Source organism: Pelobates fuscus, chromosome 4 (genome assembly GCF_036172605.1).
Source record: "Pelobates fuscus isolate aPelFus1 chromosome 4, aPelFus1.pri, whole genome shotgun sequence".
Taxonomy (NCBI): Eukaryota; Metazoa; Chordata; class Amphibia; order Anura; family Pelobatidae; genus Pelobates; species Pelobates fuscus.
The window spans coordinates 3,435,661-3,460,158 of NC_086320.1; the positions used below are offsets into that span (position 1 = coordinate 3,435,661).

Genomic DNA, 24,498 nt, shown 5'->3' on the forward strand with positions numbered 1-24,498 from the left:
AACCTGTCACTGTCATTAGGTCCCTATATACAGCACTGTCCCTTTATCCCATTAAACCTGTCACTGTCATTAGGTCACTATATACAGCACTGTCCCTTTATCCCATTAAACCTGTCACTGTCATTAGGTCCCTATATACAGCACTGTCCCTTTATCCCATTAAACCTGTCACTGTCATTAGGTCACTATATACAGCACTGTCCCTTTATCCCATTAAACCTGTCACTGTCATTAGGTCACTATATACAGCACTGTCCCTTTATCCCATTAAACCTGTCACTGTCATTAGGTCACTATATACAGCACTGTCCCTTTATCCCATTAAACCTGTCACTGTCATTAGGTCACTATATACAGCACTGTCCCTTTATCCCATTAAACCTGTCACTGTCATTAGGTCACTATATACAGCACTCTCCCTTTATCCCATTAAACCTGTCACTGTCATTAGGTCCCTATATACAGCACTCTCCCTTTATCCCATTAAACCTGTCACTGTCATTAGGTCACTATATACAGCACTGTCCCTTTATCCCATTAAACCTGTCACTGTCATTAGGTCCCTATATACAGCACTGTCCCTTTATCCCATTAAACCTGTCACTGTCATTAGGTCACTATATACAGCACTGTCCCTTTATCCCATTAAACCTGTCACTGTCATTAGGTCACTATATACAGCACTGTCCCTTTATCCCATTAAACCTGTTACTGTCATTAGGTCACTATATACAGCACTGTCCCTTTATCCCATTAAACCTGTCACTGTCATTAGGTCACTATATACAGCACTGTCCCTTTATCCCATTAAACCTGTTACTGTCATTAGGTCACTATATACAGCACTGTCCCTTTATCCCATTAAACCTGTCACTGTCATTAGGTCACTATATACAGCACTGTCCCTTTATCCCATTAAACCTGTTACTGTCATTAGGTCACTATATACAGCACTGTCCCTTTATCCCATTAAACCTGTTACTGTCATTAGGTCACTATATACAGCATTGTCACTTTATCCCATTAAACCTGTTACTGTCATTAGGTCACTATATACAGCACTCTCCCTTTATCCCATTAAACCTGTCACTGTCATTAGGTCCCTATATACAGCACTCTCCCTTTATCCCATTAAACCTGTCACTGTCATTAGGTCACTATATACAGCACTGTCCCTGTATCCCATTAAACCTGTTACTGTCATTAGGTCACTATATACAGCACTGTCCCTTTATCCCATTAAACCTGTTACTGTCATTAGGTCACTATATACAGCACTGTCCCTGTATCCCATTAAACCTGTTACTGTCATTAGGTCACTATATACAGCACTGTCCCTTTATCCCATTAAACCTGTCACTGTCATTAGGTCCCTATATACAGCACTGTCCCTTTATCCCATTAAACCTGTCACTGTCATTAGGTCCCTATATACAGCACTGTCCCTTTATCCCATTAAACCTGTCACTGTCATTAGGTCACTATATACAGCACTGTCCCTTTATCCCATTAAACCTGTTACTGTCATTAGGTCACTATATACAGCACTGTCCCTTTATCCCATTAATCCTGTCACTGTCATTAGGTCACTATATACAGCACTCTCCCTTTATCCCATTAAACCTGTTACTGTCATTAGGTCACTATATACAGCACTGTCCCTTTATCCCATTAATCCTGTCACTGTCATTAGGTCACTATATACAGCACTGTCCCTTTATCCCATTAAACCTGTCACTGTCATTAGGTCACTATATACAGCACTGTCCCTTTATCCCATTAAACCTGTCACTGTCATTAGGTCACTATATACCGCACTGTCCCTTTATCCCATTAAACCTGTCACTGTCATTAGGTCACTATATACAGCACTGTCCCTTTATCCCATTAAACCTGTCACTGTCATTAGGTCACTATATACAGCACTGTCCCTTTATCCCATTAATCCTGTTACTGTCATTAGGTCACTATATACAGCACTGTCCCTTTATCCCATTAAACCTGTCACTGTCATTAGGTCAATATATACAGCACTGTCCCTTTATCCCATTAAACCTGTCACTGTCATTAGGTCACTATATACAGCACTGTCCCTTTATCCCATTAAACCTGTCACTGTCATTAGGTCACTATATACCGCACTGTCCCTTTATCCCATTAAACCTGTCACTGTCATTAGGTCACTATATACCGCACTGTCCCTTTATCCCATTAAACCTGTCACTGTCATTAGGTCACTATATACAGCACTGTCCCTTTATCCCATTAATCCTGTTACTGTCATTAGGTCACTATATACACCACTGTCCCTTTATCCTATTAAACCTGTTACTGTCATTAGGTCACTATATACAGCACTGTCCCTTTATCCCATTAAACCTGTCACTGTCATTAGGTCACTATATACAGCACTGTCCCTTTATCCCATTAAACCTGTCACTGTCATTAGGTCACTATATACAGCACTGTCCCTTTATCCCATTAATCCTGTCACTGTCATTAGGTCACTATATACAGCATTGTCCCTTTATCCCATTAATCCTGTCACTGTCATTAGGTCACTATATACAGCACTGTCCCTTTATCCCATTAATCCTGTCACTGTCATTAGGTCACTATATACAGCATTGTCCCTTTATCCCATTAATCCTGTCACTGTCATTAGGTCACTATATACAGCACTGTCCCTTTATCCCATTAATCCTGTTACTGTCATTAGGTCACTATATACAGCACTGTCCCTTTATCCCATTAAACCTGTCACTGTCATTAGGTCACTATATACAGCACTGTCCCTTTATCCCATTAAACCTGTCACTGTCATTAGGTCACTATATACAGCACTGTCCCTTTATCCCATTAAACCTATCACTGTCATTAGGTCCCTATATACAGCACTGTCCCTTTATCCCATTAATCCTGTTACTGTCATTAGGTCACTATATACAGCACTGTCCCTTTATCCCATTAAACCTGTCACTGTCATTAGGTCACTATATACAGCACTGTCCCTTTATCCCATTAAACCTGTCACTGTCATTAGGTCACTATATACAGCACTGTCCCTTTATCCCATTAAACCTGTTACTGTCATTAGGTCACTATATACAGCACTGTCCCTTTATCCCATTAAACCTGTCACTGTCATTAGGTCACTATATACAGCACTGTCCCTTTATCCCATTAATCCTGTCACTGTCATTAGGTCACTATATACATCACTGTCCCTTTATCCCATTAAACCTGTCACTGTCATTAGGTCACTATATACAGCACTGTCCCTTTATCCCATTAAACCTGTCACTGTCATTAGGTCATTATATAGCACTGTCCCTTTATCCCATTAAACCTGTTACTGTCATTAGGTCACTATATACAGCACTGTCCCTTTATCCCATTAAACCTGTCACTGTCATTAGGTCACTATATACAGCACTGTCCCTTTATCCCATTAAACCTGTTACTGTCATTAGGTCACTATATACAGCACTGTCCCTTTATCCCATTAAACCTGTTACTGTCATTAGGTCACTATATACAGCACTGTCCCTTTATCCCATTAAACCTGTTACTGTCATTAGGTCACTATATACAGCACTGTCCCTTTATCCCATTAAACCTGTCACTGTCATTAGGTCACTATATACAGCACTGTCCCTTTATCCCATTAAACCTGTTACTGTCATTAGGTCACTATATACAGCACTGTCCCTTTATCCCATTAAACCTGTTACTGTCATTAGGTCACAATATACAGCACTGTCCCTTTATCCCATTAAACCTGTTACTGTCATTAGGTCACTATATACAGCACTGTCCCTTTATCCCATTAAACCTGTTACTGTCATTGGGTCACTATATACAGCACTGTCCCTTTATCCCATTAATCCTGTCACTGTCATTAGGTCACTATATACCGCACTGTCCCTTTATCCCAATAAACCTGTCACTGTCATTAGGTCATTATATACGGACTATAATCAGTAAATTGCTAATTACAGCTTGTTTTCCGTCAGATAATGGCATCGAGAGGACAGAGAGCTCAACGTGGCCGTAAGGGGAGATGGCACAAGAAAAGTGTGGGCGGTTCTTCTCGGAGTCGGGCTTCTACATCACAAGAACAATTCTACATCCATCACACTGACAACGACATGATGCTAATTATTCCCAACCAGGGAGACCTGGACCTACCCTTCGTATCTCGCAAGGTACAAAAATCAACAGACAGCACCCCACATGCAGATCGGTCCAGCACAGACTCGGGTTGGGGAGACAAAATGCCCCTTGAGGTCCTACACAGGATCTTCCAACTGCTGTCAGACACTGAGGGGGCAGTCCCCACTCTCTGCAGGTAGGAAAAGTTCCCCTTCTTTTTAATCTCCGGTTTGGATGTCTCAGAGGGCATTGTATGAATGGACAGTGACTGTATAAAATGGAAACCAAGATAAAAACATGGGGACCTGTAATAGTGTCCCTGATATCTCCAAGGAGCATAACATGATTCTACTTCAATGTTCTTTCCATTTCTATGCATATTCTGTGTTTGTTCTCCTTTCTCCAGGGTTTCCCGGGTGTGCCAACGCTGGTGCCAAGTTGCTTCTAGTCCATCTCTATGGCGCCATGTGTCTCTGGGATTTTGCTGGGTGGAACCAGGCAAGAAGCTGTCTCCTAAACTGCAGACCAAGATCCGAGACACTGTGGAGAAACTTATTCAGGGTCGGTAAGTGGATCCTGTCCCATACTGTCACCTCCAACTTCCCCCACGCTCTGCAAGACAAATGGCACCAGGATCATTTTACCCAAAACTAAAGATGGAAAAAAATAGCTGAAATCAGGGGCAGCCCCATTGTCTCTGTATTATGCTTCCTCTCTGTATTCGCAGTCTTTCTGCCTCACGCTGCCTCCCATGTAAGCTGGTCTCTCTGCCTCACGCTTCCTTCCATGTAAGTGTAGCGGTACTTACGTTATCCGGGGGGCGGCCGAGGTCCTCTGTTCGGCTCGTCCGGAGTTCAGAAGAAGGCAGGCATTGACCGCGAGATGTGGTCACGTTTCCCGCCTAGCTCTAAGAGCGCGCCGCTAAAGGGACAGTGGGAGCCGAAAAGTGAAACGGCCTCCCATTGGCCCCTGTCATTCCACATTCCCTACACTCACGTTTGGGGGCGTGGATATGACAGGGGCCAATCAAATTGAATACTAGGGTATTTATACTTACCTCTCCCTTAACTCCCTGCCCTATCATGGTTTCTTTTTTTTTTTAGTACTTTATTTTTGTGTAAAAGTCTTGTCACAATAACAGCATACAATAGTTGGTGTACATTAGGTATAAGACATGTTCAATTACAATATTCCATACGTATTGTCGGTAGTTCTGTGTCTGCTCCTAGTATCAAGCATGTTATATAACAATGACATTTCACATTTTATGATATACTCAAAACTTGGATATCTAACTATCGGTGTTCCTGGATCGATAAACTATCTACGCTATTGTGATCCTTTTAACCAAATTAAATCCTGAATTTCGGTAGTGGTTTGTGTCACCTTTCCCTCTTGGTGCTATCCTGGTCCAGCCAGGTTGTGTGATACCTATGTTGCTTAGGGATTTGGCACTAAACCCTTTTCCGAGATTGGGATAAGAAGGAGTTAAGTAATGAAAGAGACGAGAAGAGAGAATAGAAAAAAGGGGGGGGGGAGGAGGAGTAATATAGGAATAGTGGAGATGAAGGGGAGGTGTGCGTCAGGTCGGTGGGAGCCGGGAGTGTCCGATGCCTCTCCTTTCATGCTTATCTATTGAAGGTGTCTCTTTTAAGTGCATGCCTCGCCCAAAAGGTCTTGAAATTATGCGTCATAGGTTACGTCATTCGCGGAATAGTTCGCTACTTGTCCATGGTTCCCAGATCTTTTCGAATCTAGCCATGGAGCCGCGCACCTTGGCTGTCAAATTATCCATGAGATATACTTCCTTCAAATTGGAAATCACCTTCCGAATGGAAGGTAATTTTACCTGTAGCCATGACTGTGCTAGTGTTCTTCGTGCTGCCAGTGTTACTTTATGTACTAATTTTTGTTCCCTGTTAGTCCAGTCATCTAGGGATCTATTTAGCAGGTACGTCCAGGGGTTCAGCTCGGGCGCCCTGTGGAAGATCTGTCTAAGTAAGTCGTATATTTTCGACCAGTAAGTTTGTACCTGAGGACATTCCCACCACATGTGGAGATATGTGCCCCTGAGGCCACATCCCCGCCAGCAGTCGTCGGATGGTGTTTGGTGCATATGAAATAGTTTTACCGGGGTGGTGTACCACCGAAACATGGTTTTAAAGGATTGTTCCTGGAGGGATACACATATGGATACTGCATTGTTCGCTTCCCATATTTCTCTCCATTCTGTTCCCTCCAGGACTTCTCCCAATTCTCTCTCCCATGTCTCAGTGTATGTGAGTGTTCCCCATTCTGCTGTTTCCGAGCATATGTGTGCGTATATTGTCGTGATAAGTCCTGCTGGTGTGGATTCGTTTAAGCACATTTTTTCATAAAATGTCAATGGGGTTTTCCCTGCTTGTTGTACGAGTGGCCGTCGTGCGAAGTCTTTAAGCTGTATGTACCGGAAAAAATCCCTGGGAGTGAGATGTGTCTCCTGTTTCAGTCGTTCGAATGTGACTATGCCTGCGCTTTCATACATGTGGCAAGCCCTCTGTAAGCCTGCTCTTTCTAGGTTTGCGAATTCCCTGGCCTCCATTCCCGGAGGGAAGGCCCTGTTTCTTAATAGTGGTAGTAGAGGGGAAGGGGAGCTTGCCAATTTATATTTGGATGCCGATGCGTCCCAAATTCTCAGTAATATTGCTGGGCATGTGGTTCTGAGGATGGGTCTATCTTCTCTGGGCACCCACATGTGGTATTGTGGTAGATCAGGGCCAGTGAGGTGGGACTCCAGGTCCACCCATCTCCTTACTTCTAGCGGTGCATGCCACATGGCCACCTGTGCTAGTTGCGCCGCTAGGTAGTAGAAATAAAGTGTGGGAGCCCTAATCCTCCTCTCTGTCTATGTCTGTATAATATGTTTCGGGAGATTCTGTGGCGCCGATTTTGCCATATGAAGTTCCCGACTGCCTTTTGCAGTGGGGCTAAGTCGGATTTTAACAGTTTGATGGGTAGCGCTTGAAACAGAAAAAGGATACGGGGTAGCACATTCATCTTAATAGTGTGAATACGCCCGATCCAGGAGATAGGTTTATCCTGCCATTTATCCAGGTCTCGCGTTAGTGTTCGTATGAGTGGTGTATAGTTTAAGTGATACAGTTTGGTATGGTCATTTGGAAGTTGTATCCCTAGGTATTTTATGTGATCCCTAGCTATGGGTATGTTATGAGTTGTCTGCAACGCCACCGTGTCCTCCGCGGACAGGCCCATGAGTAGGGTACTAGATTTTCCCAGGTTGGCTCTGTAGCCTGAGAATGTTCCGAAACGAGACAGGACTTTGTGTAGTGCCGCCATCGACTCCTTCGGATTTGTAACTGTCAGTAGGACATCGTCTGCATAGGCAGACACTAAAAATTCTTGTCCTCCCACCGTTATGCCGTTTATATTCGGGTGCTTGCGCAGCGCCTGGAGCAATGGTTCCAGGGACAGCGCAAACAACAACGGGGAGAGGGGGCATCCCTGTCGGGTGCCATTCCCCAGTTGGAAGGGGATGCACCTAGCTCCGGTAATTTTGACCTGGGCGGATACTTGATGGTACATAGCTTTGATTGTGGCTATATACTTTCCGGGTAATCCCAGATATTCCAGTAGTTGGAACAGATAGGGCCATTCGACTCTGTCGAAGGCCTTCTCTGCGTCTATTGCGACTATTGCCGTGGGCATCGCCGTGGTCCGCTGTCTCCAAATGAGATCTATATTCCTCCTGGTATTTTCGAATAGTTGTCTATCTGGTATAAAGCCCACCTGGTCCGGGTGTATTAATGTTTTCAAATGAGGGTTGAGGCGATCTGCTAGGACTTTCGCTAGAATCTTTATGTCGTGATTAATTAGCGAGATGGGTCTGTAGTTGTCGGGGAGTAAGGGGTCTCTACCAGGTTTTTGAAGGAGTATAATGTTTGCCAAGGACATTCCGCTCTCCGGGGTGCCGCCATTCATAAAGTCGTTGAAAAGTCGTTCTAAGTGAGGTGTAAGGTCTTCTCTATACGTTTTATAGTAGGCCCCGTCGAACCCGTCCGGACCAGGGGCTTTATTCCCCTTAAGCTGTGCGATTGCCCTGTCTATTTCGTCTCCGGTGATGGCTTCATCCATGTGTGTCGTCGCCACTGTCGAGAGTTTTGGTAGGTCAAGCTGGTTTAAGAAGGTGTTGACATCAGTATTCGCCGCTGCCTGAGCGATGGGATCTCTTGGAGAATGGTCGTAGAGCGATTTGTAGTAATCTGTAAACACTTGCGCAATTTCCGATGGGGTGTTTTTTATGGTGCCATCTCTGTGTTTGATTGCAGTGATGTGTGTCCTATGTTGTCGTAGGCGCAAGGTCCTAGCTAAGAGAGTGTCCATCTTGTTGGATTTCTCGTAGAACAACCTCCTAGACCAGGTGATGGCTTTGGCAGCGTCGTCTAGAAGCAGTTCTGTGATAGAATGTCTAGTGTTTCCCAAGTGTTCCAGTATTTGCGGGGTTGGTGCCGTCTTATGTTGTTGCTCCTGTTTTCTCAGCACGTCTAACAGTTGGGTTAATCTCTGTGCCTTCAGTTTTTTCTTTCGGGTGGCCAATTTTATGCACGTGCCTCTGATCACTGCCTTATGCGCTGCCCAAATGGTGCTCGGGGACATGTCTGCAGTATCATTCGTATCGAAATATTCTTGTATGTCTTTTTGTATCTCCTCACGCGAGTCCTGGTCCCTCAGTAAGTGAGGGCTGAGTCTCCAATTCCACGATGTCGCTGTACACATGTTCCCCAGGGTAAGGGAAATATCTGCGTGGTCTGACCACGCTATGGAGCCTATCCCCGAGTCCAGGACCCTAGCCATGCATACGTTATTCACTAGGAAGTGGTCGATCCTGGAGTAGGTCCCATGTGTGGCTGAGAAAAAGGTGTAATCCTTCGTGCTGGGGTGTTGTGCCCGCCAGGCATCGATCAGACCAATGTCCTGCATGAATTCATGCAGAAGTTTGTCTTGACTCCCCCTGCCCTGTGACCTCAATTGGCCTGGTTTGGAGCTCCTGTCCGCGGCCGGACACGGTACGGCGTTCATGTCTCCCCCCACAATGAGCATACCATGTGGGAGTGCTTTGAGTTTAGTGGATAGGGTGTCCCAAAAAGCTAGGTCTTGGTCGCTTGTTGTAATGTGTAATGGGCATCTACTGTGTATAAGGACCGCTACCCCATTGTTTTTTCTATGGGATCGCGCTTCATATGAGGTGGAATATGTGCGGTCTCTTAGTTGGAGTGTCGTATTTTTGGGTATGTGCGTCTCTTGCAAGAAGGTGATGTCGGCGCCCATTCTCTTAACTTCCCTGAACATCAGTCGTCTCTTTTTGGGAGCGTTCAGTCCTTTAACGTTAATAGACGTCAGTTTTAGGGCCATACTTACGTTTGTGATGGGGGGCCGTGCTTATGTGTGTATGACGTCTGTCTTACGTGACACCTATGTGGGGTCTCTATGGGTGATTCCTGAGCACCACTCGGAGTGCCCACCGATTCCGACGCAGGTAGATGGGTGACAATAGAGGGGGCAGAAGGGAAAGTATAGAAAAGCTGAGAGAGTAAGAGAATGGTAAGAAATTGAAGATGTCTGGACTTACCAATCGCCAGACCGGAGTGGGGTGAAGTTATCCGTCCCATGTCCACACTTTCAGGAGGGATATGAGACGAAGGTTCCTGTACCACGTGGTTACCACACCGCGTATATGGTACTTGATTGTGTAACGCAAACTGTTTTTAACCTTATATGTTCAACGACAGCCCTTGCCTGGCTGTTCCTGGGGAGTCTTCAACCATGGGCCTTAACTATCATGGACGTGGGTTGGGTAGTGTGTCCTTCTGCCCTCGGTAAATGTTCTGCTGCGCAGGGGGGGGGGGGGGGAGGGCGGAGGGCAGAGGGCAGAGGGTAGAGGGCATCACCTAGACTTATATCTCGGGACTTTTATTCCTTTTTTTTTTTTTTTTTTTCTTTCTATTTTTGGTTGTAAATTAGCTGATGTCCTATGTGTTAGTCAACATGTACAGGCGCGTATCTACTCCCTGGTGAGACATGACGTGGAGCGTGAGGCATACACACGCACGTCGCAGCTGCCTCTGGTATACCCTGTCACGTGTACCCAAAAAGTGGAGGGCCATCCGGGGCTTCCCCGTCTCAAAAAATGCCGCAGGGCCACAGGGTTGTTACGCCCAGGGGAGGGAGGAAGGGGAGGGAGGGGGGGGGGGACACGCAGGTCTCTTCCCTTGGTCACAAAAAGGAAAGCATAAGTACAACCTGATCTAGTCCATAGGGGCAAGCATTCGCAGTTCTAGCGGAGGTCTGTATGTTCCGCAAAAAACATTTAGTAACCACATTATCTAGACACAACATGCACTTGATCTGGTTCCCCAAACTGCAAATATTCCCGATGCGTTACCATAGATGTTAATTGTAGATGCTGGTCCCCGCCATCCGCAACCCACCCCCCCCCCCCCCCAAGACCCCCCCCCGACCCACCAGACAGTGCCCCCCTGTAAATGTGCACGTATGTCTCTCCCGCCGCCCATTGAAGTCCTGTCTCATGGTGGGGCTGTTTAAGCCGTCCGGATGAGCACCAGTAAGGTGTGTCCGTCAAGAGCATGGTCCGTCTAATGAGTATGTCGTGGTGGATGGGTCAGTTCTGATACAGTATTTATAAGTCACTTCTCTGTGGGCAAAGTACATAGCGGTCCCCTTGGGAGTGTGTGGGTTACCCTTCTGGCTAAGGGGTTTGTCCCCGGATGGCACGTTTACGTCAATGTGGTCATCCGTCCGGTATTAGTCGGTGGCAGGGTCGGGTAGTTATGGCGTCCTGGGGGACAAACAGTTATGTGGTTGGAGCTATCCGGGTTGGTTGTCGGCGTGTACTGCCCTCGGGGGCCCGTGTACAGTCGTGTGTGTGTGTGTGCGAGTGGTATGCCCGGATTAAGTCTCATATTGGGATCATGGGTAGTAGTTTGCAATAGTCAGTCATGGTGTATGTGTACAGGAGAACCAAAAATTCAGCCGCTGGGGGGCCATGCATATCTGCCAATCAGTACATACATTGCAGTTAACATAATATTAGTGCCGCAAGTATAAGTAAGTGTCCCATATGCTGCAGTAGTTCTTATATCAGTCCCCTTATAGGTGAGCCTGGTTTCCCCATCGGGGTATGCAGCGCTAGTATGCGGCCATGTCGGAGCTGCGTCATCCCAGCCCTCTCGTGGCTTAAGCGTTCTATATTTACAGTTTTACATGTATCCCTGGCTCAACGCCATGTCTCGAGGCGGAACCTCCAGAGCCCGTTTCCAGTTTCCGTACCCCCCGTCCCCCTCCCCAATGTCCATGCCGCACACAGTTCCCGGTGAGTCCACATGTCCCACATCCATATGTAAGTCTCCCCAGTTTATCTAAGTTGGTTGATTGTAACCCGTTTGCCCCGGTACCTTACTCTCCCGCGGTATGCCATTCGCTAGGGAGAGGTGGCAGGTCGCCCGCGTCGTTCATCATGGAGGGTATCTGTGCCGGAGCCTGGAGCCCAAGGGCTGCAACTAGGGCTGTCACATCGTCGCCAGGTTGGAGTCTTGCCATGTTTGAATGCTAGAAGTTTAAAGGGGTATCCCCAGGCGTACTTCACGTCGGCTGCTCTCAGGGTTTCCGTGATGGGCTTCCATTCCCGCCTCCGTTGTAGAGTAGCTGGGGCGAGGTCATGGTAGAGCGTGATATCAGCGCCTTGGTAGCGGATTGGGCCTTCCCTGCCTCTCCTGATCAGTGCCTCCTTCGTCTGGAAGTGCAGGAACCGCATTATGATGTCTCTCGGGGTGTTAGTGTCTGATCTCCTGGTGCGCAGCGCCCTGTGGGCTCTTTCAATATGCCACAGGTGGTCTGGGAGCTCAGGAAGTAGAGGTTTGAGTATAGCCGTTACCACATCTATGACAGGGCCTTCCCCTGAGTTCTCTGGGAGGCCCCTCAGGCGTAGGTTATTACGGCGTGACCTGTTCGCCATGTCTTCTATGGCCAGCTCCGCTGCCGCCATTCTGGCGGTTAAGTGATTCACTTGGTGGATTGCTGTGTTATGTGCTGCTGTGGTAACCTCCAGCCTATGTTCTAATTGCGCGGTGCGTTCACCAATGGCGTGCATTTCGCTCCGCAGTACCTGTGTGGAGCGTTCTATTTCCCCTGCCAGGAACTCTTTCACCTCCGCCAGGGTCGCCAGTATAGTCGCTGTTTCCATGGAGCCCTGAGCGCCCCCGGGTTCTGCTGCTGATTTCACTGGGGATCTAGGCGATCCGGCGGCTTCTCGGCCTGTGCCGCCGCCATCTTGTGTACACGCGGGCCCACCTCGCGGCGTCGTAAAGAACTCAGCCATCGATGTTCCCGCGTCCGGTCCCCTTTTCGGGAGTTTTTTGGTTTGCCGCCTGTCCATTTTCGACGGGTAAGCTCGGCTGTCGCTGGTTATTTTAGCTGATTTTAGCAATCTGCGGTGTGGACGGAGCGGAGCTCTAGGCACACACGTCCAGCTCGCTCAGTGTCCAGGCCACGCCCCCCCATCATGGTTTCTGATTCAGTTCCCTTTAGCGCTTGTATCGTTCAGTTGTGGTTTTTTCGTGCTTGACCTTGGCTTTGTATTTGACCCTGTTTTTCTCTTTATCCCTGCTTTGTCTTGTTTGCCGGCTTACTGATTCCTGTGAACCAGACCTTGGCTAGTTCTTGTTTTCGCTGTCTCTCTGTTCCCTTGACCTCGGCTCGTTCCTGACGCTGTCACTTCTCTTCTACGTTGTTCTACGTTGAGTCCGGCCATTCTAAGGTCCTGTAAGACGTATCTGTTTTATCTTGTCTATTGTTGGACTAAATCTTGCGTCTTGGGGTACACTACCGTGACATTACGATAGGGCCATGGACCCTGCAGATTTAGGTCAGCAAATGGCTTCTCATGAGGCTAGGTTTGTAGAGCAGGATCATCGTATGGATCAGATGGCTCAGGACATCCAGACACTCTTATCTAGAACGGCTCCGGTACCTGTACCAGCTCCTCCTGCACCCCTTGTACCAGACACATCTACCAGGTATGGAGGGGATGCTAAGACATGCAGGGGATTCATTAATCAAGTGGAATTCCACTTTGAAATGTATCCACGTTCATTTCCCACTGATAGGTCTAAGGTTGGTTTCCTTATGCACCAACTTACAGATAAAGCACTTGAGTGGGCAAATCCTATTTGGGAGGCTAATGGACCTATGGTGCATGATTTCAATAGCTTCCTTACGGCTTTTCGTAGAACCTTTGACACAACTAAAAGGTTGAAGAATGCCGCCAGGGCGTTAATGAGAATTAAACAGGGATCTAAGTATGTTGCCGATTATGCTATTCAGTTAGATTGGACCAACAATGGGCTGACTACTGCGTTCATGGAAGGTCTATCTGAAACTATATTGGATGAGGTAGCGGCCAGGGATCTTCCTATACCATTAGAAGATCTCATCGACTATCTCATTGATATAGACAATAGGATTCGTGAAAGACTCTATACCAAGACTAGGAATAGACACCTTGTTACACTTAATACTCCTAGAGTTGCTAATCCTGAGAGTTCCAAGGTATCAGAGGAGATACCTATGCAATTAAGGGTTGCTAAGCTCTCTGATGCTGAAAAAATGTATAGGAGAAAGGAGGGACTTTGCCTGTATTGTGGTAGGAAGGGCCATATGCGACAAGAATGTCCCGTGCGTCCGGAAAACTATCGCACCTAAGACCGTATAGGGGACTGGCCTTGGGTGTGACATCTGAGTCCCCACATTTGCCTCTTAACCGATTACTTCTCCCTGTTTTTCTGCATCTTGAAAAGAATAGTATAGCAGGGAACATACTAGCCCTGGTTGATTCCGGTGCAGCCGAAAACTTCATAGATTCTGGCTTTGTTAAAAAACACAGCATACCCATTAGAGAGAAGAAGACACCCTTGGCCGTTGAGGCCATAGATGGTAGACCATTATGCTCCCCAGTTATTACACATGAAACTGAACCGTTGCATATGTCTACAGGGTTGTTACACTCAGAAACCATTTGGTTTCAGGTCATTACCTCTCCTTCCTCTCACATCGTGTTAGGGTACCCATGGTTACGTTCTCACAATCCCATTTTCCACTAGGAGTCAGGACAAATAGTATCTTGGAGTGATGCATGCCAAGAGTCTTGTATCGTTAAAATCACCCCTTTAAATTCTATTAATGTTCCTACTACTCCCCCTTTGTCTACTGTTATACCTCCTCAGTACATGTCTCTTAAGTCTGTCTTCGATAAAAGGGAGGCTGAAAAGTTACCGCCTCACAGACCCTACGATTGTGCTATTGATTTGCTACCTGGCACTATACCCCCCAAGGGGAGGGTGTATCATTTGTCTCCTCAAGAAAACCTTGTCATGGAAGAATATTTCAGAGAATCTTTGCAAAAGGGGTTTATAAGGAGATCCTCTTCTCCGGCAGGGGCTGGGTTCTTCTTTGTGTCGAAGAAGGAGGGCGATTTAAGACCTTGTATCGATTATAGGGGCCTAAATAAAATCACCATAAAAAATGCTTACCCTATACCTTTAATCACGGAATTATTTGACAGCCTTAAGGACGGAGGACGGTTCAGGACCGTCATCGGCATTTTTGCTGTAGCGGAGGTACAATATTCTCCAGGTTATCTCTGCTTATAATCCAAGTGAGACTCAGGAACAAGGCAATTGTAAATCCACAAGCAAGGTTTCCAGCAGGTAAAGTAATACAGCAGTATCCCAGCAGCAATCCCAATAACTGGACGACACACAGTTTCAGGAGCAGAACTGACAATCTTTATTCCACAGTGCCTTATAAAGCAGCCCCATGCAAGGGAGGAGTTTCTAACAATAAGTACAGTACCCAATCGGTGATTAGTAACCTCCCACACCTCTCCTCCCCTCAGCTTACATCATAATCCCCTTTACACTGTACTCAGATTCCCCCAGTTCCTGGATATACCCCTAAACTAGGGGTACCCCTTTAAATGGCACATCCCCTGATAGCCCTGATCTGGGTGAGTAACATATCTAAAAATCACCCAGATCGGACCAGGGGTTTGGGAAATTTATGGAGGTAATAAAAAGACCAACCGCGCTGGATGTAACAGCCGAATTGGGTTCCATGCGATGGGGCCCTGCGGTCGGTCACCGTATAAGGGAACACTTTACACGAACGGCTAAAGGTACAAAGATTAGATAGGGTTCACAGGAATCCCCTCGTTCGGTTGTTTCTGTCCACCGAACGAGGGGCCGTTCGGTAGTTTGGAACCGTACGGACCGGGCTGGTGGAGGTCTCAGCGGTGTTCGCCTAGTCGAGTGTCCGATTTGGGTTCCAGACACTCGACGGCAAAACACCGCTGTTCGGGAGTTTGCAAAATGGCCGCCACCACGTGTTTGTTTCCCGAATGGCGGCCACCCGGAGACAAAGGACCTACCGCATAGCTCGTTAATTACCCGCTTGCAACATTGTTGCCACGGGTAATTGAAGGCACACTTCACACAGGGGAGGTCTGGTTGTTCGGTAGTTTCATTCCCTTACTTTATTCGAATGATTCTACCGAACAATCAAAGGAATACACTTCTTTTAAAACACATAGAAACTGTCAATGTACACGAATACAGTTATTCACATGAAATTTGTAGGACAGCACATGGTCATCTGCTACACTGCTCCCCCTTGCCCACATGCCGGCATACACAGTCTGATCCAACACGGATCGGCTTGGGGATGTCCGGGGGCTCACGGATCATTTTTCCAGGTTAGTTTGTCTTGACAAACCGTCAGCATTTCCATTCTGCTTACCCGGGCGGTACTGAATATTAAAATCAAAGGGCTGCAGCGCCAAGCTCCAGCGTAGCAGCCTAGCATTGTCCCCAGCCACCCGGTTCAGCCATACCAACGGGTTTTGATCTGTGAGCAAGGAAAAGGGCTGTCCATACAGATAGGGCTGCAGTTTCTTTAGGGCCCACACCACAGCCAGGCATTCCTTTTCGATGGCGGCGTAGCTTACCGTACTTCTCGAGGGAACAGTTTGCGACTGATGTAAGCCACGGGGTGTTCTCCGCCATCGGGCCCCGACTTGTGGCGTCTGTGTGAACAAGAAATCGTTTAGTTGGATTGGGAGCTGCCAAGACAGGGGCATTTATCAGTGCATTTTTCAGATGTTGGAATGCCTGCTCACACTCCGGGGTCCAGGTTACTTGGCGGGGCAGATTTTTCCGGGTCAGGTCAGTGAGGGATTTGGCCAGGGCACTATAGTTAGGGACACATTTTCTGTAATCCCGCGGTCCCCAGAAACGCTAAAACTTGGGTCTTAGTCCTAGGGGTGGGCCACTGGACTACGGCCTCTACTTTGGCGGGTTCGGGCTTCTGTTTGCCGCACCCCACTCTATGTCCCAGGTACTGTACCTCAGCCATCCCTATACTACACTTGGCCGGTTTCAGGGTCAAACCAGCTTCCCTAATCCTGTCTAGTACAGCTCCTATATGGGCCAAGTGTTCCTGCCACGTATTGCTAAAAATAGCAATATCGTCCAGGTAGGCACAGGTATCGTCCTGGAACCCATCCAGAAGTCGATCCACCATCCTCTGGAAGGTAGCCGGGGCCGTTTTCATCCCAAATGGCATGACCTTAAACTGGTACAAGCCAAATGGGGTGACAAAGGCCGACTTCGGGATGGCGTCTGGGGCCAGGGGAATTTGCCAATACCCCTTACATAAGTTAATAGTAGTGAGGTATTGGCCCCTGGCCATCCTGTCCAGCAGTTCATCTATCCGTGGCATCTGACACGGTTTTCTTGTTCAATCTCCTGTAGTCCACGCAGAAGCGAGTCGTACCGTCTCGCTTCGGTACGAGTACTACAGGAGAAGCCCAGGGACTATCTGAGGGCTCAATCACCCCCAGTTGGAGCATCTCCTCGATCTCCTTGTGCATGTTTTCCCTTACCGCTTCTGGGATGCGGTAGGGGGTCTGGCGCATGGGGAGTTGCCCTGGGGTTTCTACCCGGTGAGTTGCCAGAGGGGTGTACCCAGGCACATTAGAGAACGTCTCTTGTTTCTCTTCCAACAACTGCTGTATCTCGATACGCTCCTGTGGGCTCAGCCGGTCCCCCAGCGCAACTTCCCCTAAATCCCCAGACAACTGCCCATCTCCCAGCAGATCTGGGAGTGGTAAGCTGTCAAACTCGTCAGAGTTGGGCGCACATATGGCGGTTACCTCCTCAGCGCGCTCCTGGTAGGGCTTCATCATGTTCACATGGAGCATGCGTCGCCCTCCAGTCCCTGTGCAGGGGCCTATGATATAGGTGGTGTCACATCTCTGCTCCACCACCCTATATGGTCCCTGCCAGGCGGCCTGTAGCTTGTCATGTCGGACAGGTTTTAAAATTAGCACTTTCTGCCCGACTTGAAAGCTACGGTCCCTGGCTCCCCGATCATACCATGTGCGCTGGCGGGTCTGCGCCGCCTGAAGGTTTTCCCTTACCGTCCTAGTCAACGCTTCCAGGCGGTCTCGAAAAGGCCAGCACATATGGTATGATGGGAGTGCCATCTGCGCTCCGGTCTCCCTCCCAATGCTCTCTAATAAGATCTAAGGGACCTCTGACCCTCCTCCCAAACAGCAGTTCAAACGGGGAAAACCCTGTGGATTCCTGCGGCACCTCCCGGTATGCGAACAGGAGATGCGTCAGGAATCGCTCCCAGTCCTTGTGGGTCTCAGCGAAGGTTCGGAGCATCTGCTTCAAGGTACCATTGAACCATTCGCAGAGCCCATTAGTCTGGGGGTGGTAAGGGACACTGATAACAGGCTTAATGCCACAGATTCTCCAGAGGTGTTGGGTGAACTCTGCGGTAAATTGGGTACCCTGATCCGAGATAATCTCCCTGGGTAATCCCATCCGGGAGAATATCTGCATGAGGGCATCCGCGACCGTTTCAGCGTGGATGTTAGTCAGAGCCACTGCCTCTGGATATCTAGTGGCATAATCTACTACCGTTAAAATATACCTTTTGCCTGACGGGCTAGCTTTCTTGAGGGGACCTATCAAATCTACCGCTATTCGGCTAAAGGGTTCCTCAATTATGGGTAGGGGGTGGAGTTTCGCCTTCCTTTGGTCTCCCCTTTTCCCTACCCTCTGGCAGGTATCGCACGTAGTGCAATATCTGCATACTTCCTGGCTGATCCCTGGCCAGAAGAAACTTTGGGTCAGTCTGTACCTAGTGCGACTGACCCCTAGATGCCCGGATAGCGGAATATCATGCGCTATCCGGAGTAACTCAGCTCGGTACTATCTGCTTGTCTGTTTCTCTGTATAAAAGCTGTCTATCCCAGACAAATCTCTCTCCCTCCCCCCGGGTGAGTCCGTGACAACCTTGTCCCTATATACTTGAAGCGTAGGGTCTGTGATTACTTCGGCTGCAAATTCATTAGGTGGGGCCCAGGGAACACATTCTAAGGAAGGGGAAGGGTCTCTTACCTGGACCTCCGGCAGTGTGTTGTAGTCCTGGGTGCGGGCCTGTTGTCGGGTGACCACAGGGTGAGCTTCTCCTGTGATGGGCGTCTGCGGCCCAAAAGCAGATGTGAGTCTCCCCAGATCGTTCCCCAATAAAACCTCCGCCGATAACTGCGGCATCAACCCCACCTCCACGTGTCCTGAACCCGCTCCCCAATATAAATGTACCCTTGCTGTAGGTAGCCGGTACACTGCTCCCCGGCTACCCTGACGGCCACAGTTTTACTTAGTTTTGCCTGATCCGAGACCAGGTGGCTCTGTACCAGGGTGATAGTAGCCCCTGTGTCATGCCTTAACTATGGTATCCTCTTACTTCCTGGTTCCACGGAGCCTAGCCACACCCCTTTATGACACGGTCTGCCTATTTAATCTGACTGCACCAGCTGATCAGGGCTGGATTATTGAACTACGTTCCTTACTCACAACCCGGCTACAACTTCATGGTGAAAGCCTCTGCTACCAGACCGGACTGAAAGACTCTGCAAAGTTCCCTTCACCTCTCCTCATCCACGACTAAGGATTAAACACTCTTCATACGCCTCTGAGGATATCTCGGGAACCAGTGTTCTATGTGCCGGAAGCTAAGTAAAACCAATGTGATAATAGTTGCATCTAAAAGCTGTTATTACCTGTCTCCAAAAGTCCTTCGGTAAAAACAATCCCGTTACAGCTAACTTCAATTCATACTTCATATCAGTTATCTGCATCTGTCTTGCTTCAGTTAAAGTATGGAACAGCTATTGTAATTACTTATCACCTAAACCGTTAACTCTACTAAGAGACTCTTTATTGATTCAGTGTCTGCAATTTACTATCGTTTACTCCTTAAAGCTACAGTGCCTGTAACTGTGGACTTCAGTTATCATTTACTCCTTAAAGCTACAGTGCCTGTAATTGTGGACTTCAGTTATCGTTTACTACTTAAAGCTACAGTACCTGTAAATTGGAATTAAAGTCTTTTCCTTTTACTTTCGTTAATAAATATTCAACTCTACGAAATCTGCAGTTGTGTTCCTTCATAACAAATGTTTAAACGTGACAGAATAATCCAGCCATTGTAATGGATCCAGCAGATTTCGATTCTACTATAACTACGCTGAATCAAAGAGTTAATGCACTAGCCCAAAGTGTTCAAGACCTGCAAGTTACTAACGAAAGACTTCTCACTTATGTCAGAGATCTACAGACTCATACTCCTCATACTACTCTGCACTCGGCTAGTGATCCTGCTGTGTGTAACCCTGAAAAGTTCTATGGAGATCGTTCAAAATACAGGGAGTTCCTCAACTCTTGCAAACTTTTAATTGCTTTGAAACCTAGATCCTATCCTACAGAAAGAACTAAAGTTTGTTCGGTTATTTCCTTTCTAAGAGGTGAACCTATGTCATGGGCTCATTCCTTTCTGGAAAACGATGACCCCATTTTAAATTCACTAGATGAATTTTTTGAAGCCATGTCTCTTCTCTATGAAGATCCTAACAAACAAGCTACAGCTGATTTAACAATCAGAACACTACAGCAAAGAAATAGACCCGTTGAAGATTACATTGCTGAATTCAAAAGATGGGCTATAGAAACGCAATGGAATGACATCACATTGCGCAACCAGTTTCGAATTGGTTTATCGGAAGCTGTAAAAGATGAATTATCTAGAACAGAACTCCCTACTAATTTGAACGCTCTAATTCGCCTATCAATCAGCATTGACAGAAGATTAAGAGAAAGAAAGGCCGAAAAAGCCCTTTCACGTTCAAAAGACCGCAAACCTTTCACTCCCTCAAAAGCTCCAGATAAGAATTCCATACCAAGTGAACCTATGGAAATAGGGGCTCCAACGCCTCCTGACAACCCATCTGAACCAATCGAACCTATGGAAATAGGGGTAATAAGAAGCCCCCTCACTCCTGAAGAGAAAAATCGAAGACGTATGTTAAACCTCTGCATGTATTGTGCCTCTCAAGTTCATTTAGTCTCTGATTGTCCTTCATTAAAACGGATAAAAGGCAGAAGGCAGTCTCATGCCTCTTCCATCCTAAGTGTACTTCCCTCTACAGCAAATACTCAAATGTCCCCTATCGTTCTTGTATTACAGTGGGACAATAAAAGAATCATAACCAAGGCTGTTATCGATTCCGGTGCAAATGGAGTATTCATCGACTCAGCCTTTGTAACAAAGAATAAAATTCCTTGTGTTCGTAAAAGAACTTCTGTACCTGTTAAAGTGATTGACGGGTCCCTCATCTCATCGGGACCAATACTTCATGAATCCGTCCCTCTAAAAGTAACCATCAATCATACTCATACGGAAAGTCTTATATTTGATGTTATCTCATCACCATTTTTTCCTATTATATTAGGGATCAACTGGTTAAGGAACCACAACCCTCAAATCTCATGGTTTCCTTTCTCTCTCACCTTTAACTCACATTATTGTAAAGAAACATGTTTACAGCAAATTCCAATTCTTCAGTCTACGAAAGAACCAGCTAAAACCTCATGTTGTTCTGACACCGAACTGGAGTCTCCTCCTCCTACAGTCATTGGTGAATTAAAGAGAAAGTTTACAACAGCTCCTATCCTTCAACTTCCAAATCCTTCATATCCTTATGTCCTTGAAACGGATGCTTCGGAATTTGCAATTGGAGCTGTCCTTTCTCAACACAAAACTCCTCAAGAACCTCCTTTGCCTAAGGTCATTGGAATCTTATCTTCTCTTATTGACGACATTAAAGGTCTCAGTGAAGATGCTCTTGAACTTCCTAAATCAATGAAATTATCCAAGAAAAACGGTCTCTACTATTTTAAAGACCGGATTTATGTACCTCCCTCTTTCAGAATTAAAGTACTTGAATTTATTCATGATTCTCCTCTGGCAGGTCATCCAGGTATGAAAAGGACCCTTGAATTGTCTAAAAGATACTGTTGGTGGCCTCGTCAAGACCAAACTATCGAATCTTATGTCAAATCTTGTTCTGTATGCTAAAGATCCAATCAATTGTCCTTGTTGAAGCCTCATCATCCTGACCCTTTCCAAAGAAATGTCACTACTTCTCCTGATCCCATATTGGTCCAGGGTGAAGAAGAATACGAAATTCAAAGTATACTGGATTCAAGGATCCATCGTGGCTCCTTACAATACCTCATCAGATGGAAAGGATATGGAATTGATGAAGATACATGGGAAAACTCCTCTGTCGTTCATGCTGATAAATTGATTTCCAAATTTCACAAGCGTTACCCTTCTAAACCAAGTCAATAGCACCCAGAGGTTGCTCATTAAAGAGGGGGTACTGTCATGCCTTAACTATGGTATCCTCTTACTTCCTGGTTCCACGGAGCCTAGCCACACCCCTTTATGACACGGTCTGCCTATTTAATCTGACTGCACCAGCTGATCAGGGCTGGATTATTGAACTACGTTCCTTACTCACAACCCGGCTACAACTTCATGGTGAAAGCCTCTGCTACCAGACCGGACTGAAAGACTCTGCAAAGTTCCCTTCACCTCTCCTCATCCACGACTAAGGATTAAACACTCTTCATACGCCTCTGAGGAGATCTCGGGAACCAGTGTTCTATGTGCCGGAAGCTAAGTAAAACCAATGTGATAATAGTTGCATCTAAAAGCTGTTATTACCTGTCTCCAAAAGTCCTTCGGTAAAAACAATCCCGTTACAGCTAACTTCAACTCATACTTCATATCAGTTATCTGCATCTGTCTTGCTTCAGTTAAAGTATGGAACAGCTATTGTAATTACTTATCACCTAAACCGTTAACTCTACTAAGAGACTCTTTATTGATTCAGTGTCTGCAATTTACTACCGTTTACTCCTTAAAGCTACAGTGCCTGTAACTGTGGACTTCAGTTATCATTTACTCCTTAAAGCTACAGTGCCTGTAATTGTGGACTTCAGTTATCGTTTACTACTTAAAGCTACAGTACCTGTAAATTGGAATTAAAGTCTTTTCCTTTTACTTTCGTTAATAAATATTCAACTCTACGAAATCTGCAGTTGTGTTCCTTCATAACAAATGTTTAAACGTGACACCCTGAGTCTCGTAGCCCTCGGACTGCTTTACCCTCCAGGTATACGGTCTGTCTGTGATGTTGTAGATTATCAGTATTGGCCTGGACGGGATCCGCCTCGTGCAGTACCTCCCACTGTTCTACGGTGGTAATGGGAACGGCTGAACCATATGGGGTGGCCACCATATCCTGGTAGTGGTGGGCTGTGGCTGCTCTTGGTGGTGGTGGTGGGCCTGGACGGATCCAGGTGGAACGGTCCCGCAGCTGTGGGCATTCCCTTTTATAATGTCCCCACTTCTGGCAGTGATGACAGGGGCCAGAAGTGGGCTGACGGAACCGTGGTTGTGCAGCTGGTGGTGGTGGTGGTGGTAGTGGTCTTGGTGGGGTTGGGGTGTAAGTGGTTCCCCCAAAGGTTTTAAATGTGGCTTTTGGAGCTGCAGGTTTTTGTTGCCTGCGTGCATCCAGATACTCATCTGCCTTCCTGGCAGCTTCGGTGAGGGATGTAGGGTTTCTGTCCCTTACCCATTCCTGGACCTCGCTGGTTACTCCTTCATAGAATTGCTCCATCAGCATCATCTGGATTACATCCTCCATGGACCGTGCCTTGCTAGCTTGCACCCACCCGAGTGCTGCCCTTTGTAATCTGCATGCCCACTCTGCGTGTGAGTCTTTCTCCACCTTCTTTAAATCCCTGAATCTCTGCCGGTATGCTTCCGGTGTTAAAGCATACCTGGCCAGTATAATTTCTTTCACTTTGTTGTAATTCCGTATTTCCTCATTAGGTACAGTATGATATGCCTCTGCTGCCCTCCCAGTTAACTTTCAAAATGGGTACCCAGTCCTCTGCGCTGATTTTCAACAATTAGTACAGTATCCAATCTGGGAATAGTAACCTCCCACACCTCTCCTCCCCTCAGCTTACATCATAATCCCCTTTACACTGTACTCAGATTCCCCCAGTTCCTGGATGTACCCCTAAACCTAGGGGTACCCCTTTAAATGGCACATCCTCTGATAGCCCTGATCTGGGTGAGTAACATATCTAAAAATCACACAGATCGGACCAGGGGTTCGGGACGTTTATGGAGGTAATAAAAAGACCGACTGCGCTGGATGTAACAGCCGAATTGGGTTTCATGCGATGGGGCCCTGCGGTCGGTCACCGTATAAGGGAACACTTTGCACGAATGGCTAAAGGTACATCGATTAGGTAGGGTTCACAGGAATCCCCTCGTTCGGTTGTTTCTGTCCACCGAACGAGGGGCCGTTCGGTAGTTTGGAACCGTACGGACCGGGCTGGTGGAGGTCTCAGCGGTGTTCGCCTAGTCGAGTGTCCGATTTGGGTTCCAGACACTCGATGGCAAAACACCGCTGTTCGGGAGTTTGCAAAATGGCCGCCACACGTGTTTGTTTCCCGAATGGCGGCCACCCGGAGACAAAGGACCTACCGCATAGCTCGTTAATTACCCGCTTGCAACATTGTTGCCACGGGTAATTGAAGGCACACTTCACACAGGGGAGGTCTGGTTGTTCAGTAGTTTCATTCCCTTACTTTATTCAAATGATTCTACCGAACAATCAGAGGAATACACTTCTTTTAAAACACATAAAAACTGTCAATGTACACGAATACAGTTATTCACATGAAATGTGTAGGACAGCCCAGGTTCATCTGTATATATATTATTATAAAATACAAATAATAAGTAAATTAAATTAAATACATTTTTTTTTAAATAATA

The 24,498-nt window shown here is 46.8% G+C and overlaps 1 protein-coding gene across 2 annotated transcripts in view; it reads left to right on the forward strand.

The window, feature by feature from the left end:
- Positions 1 to 24,498, forward strand: part of FBXL6 (F-box and leucine rich repeat protein 6) — a 77,013-nt gene that overhangs the window by 15,454 nt on the left and 37,061 nt on the right. For both annotated transcript variants that reach the window (XR_010090729.1, XM_063450908.1), the window contains exons 2-3: positions 4,002 to 4,351; positions 4,562 to 4,720. Coding sequence is in view for 1 of the 2 variants with exons in the window: in XM_063450908.1 (XP_063306978.1) it covers positions 4,020 to 4,351; positions 4,562 to 4,720 (491 nt within the window). In the remaining variant the exon portion in view is untranslated. The remainder of the gene's footprint in view (positions 1 to 4,001; positions 4,352 to 4,561; positions 4,721 to 24,498) is intronic.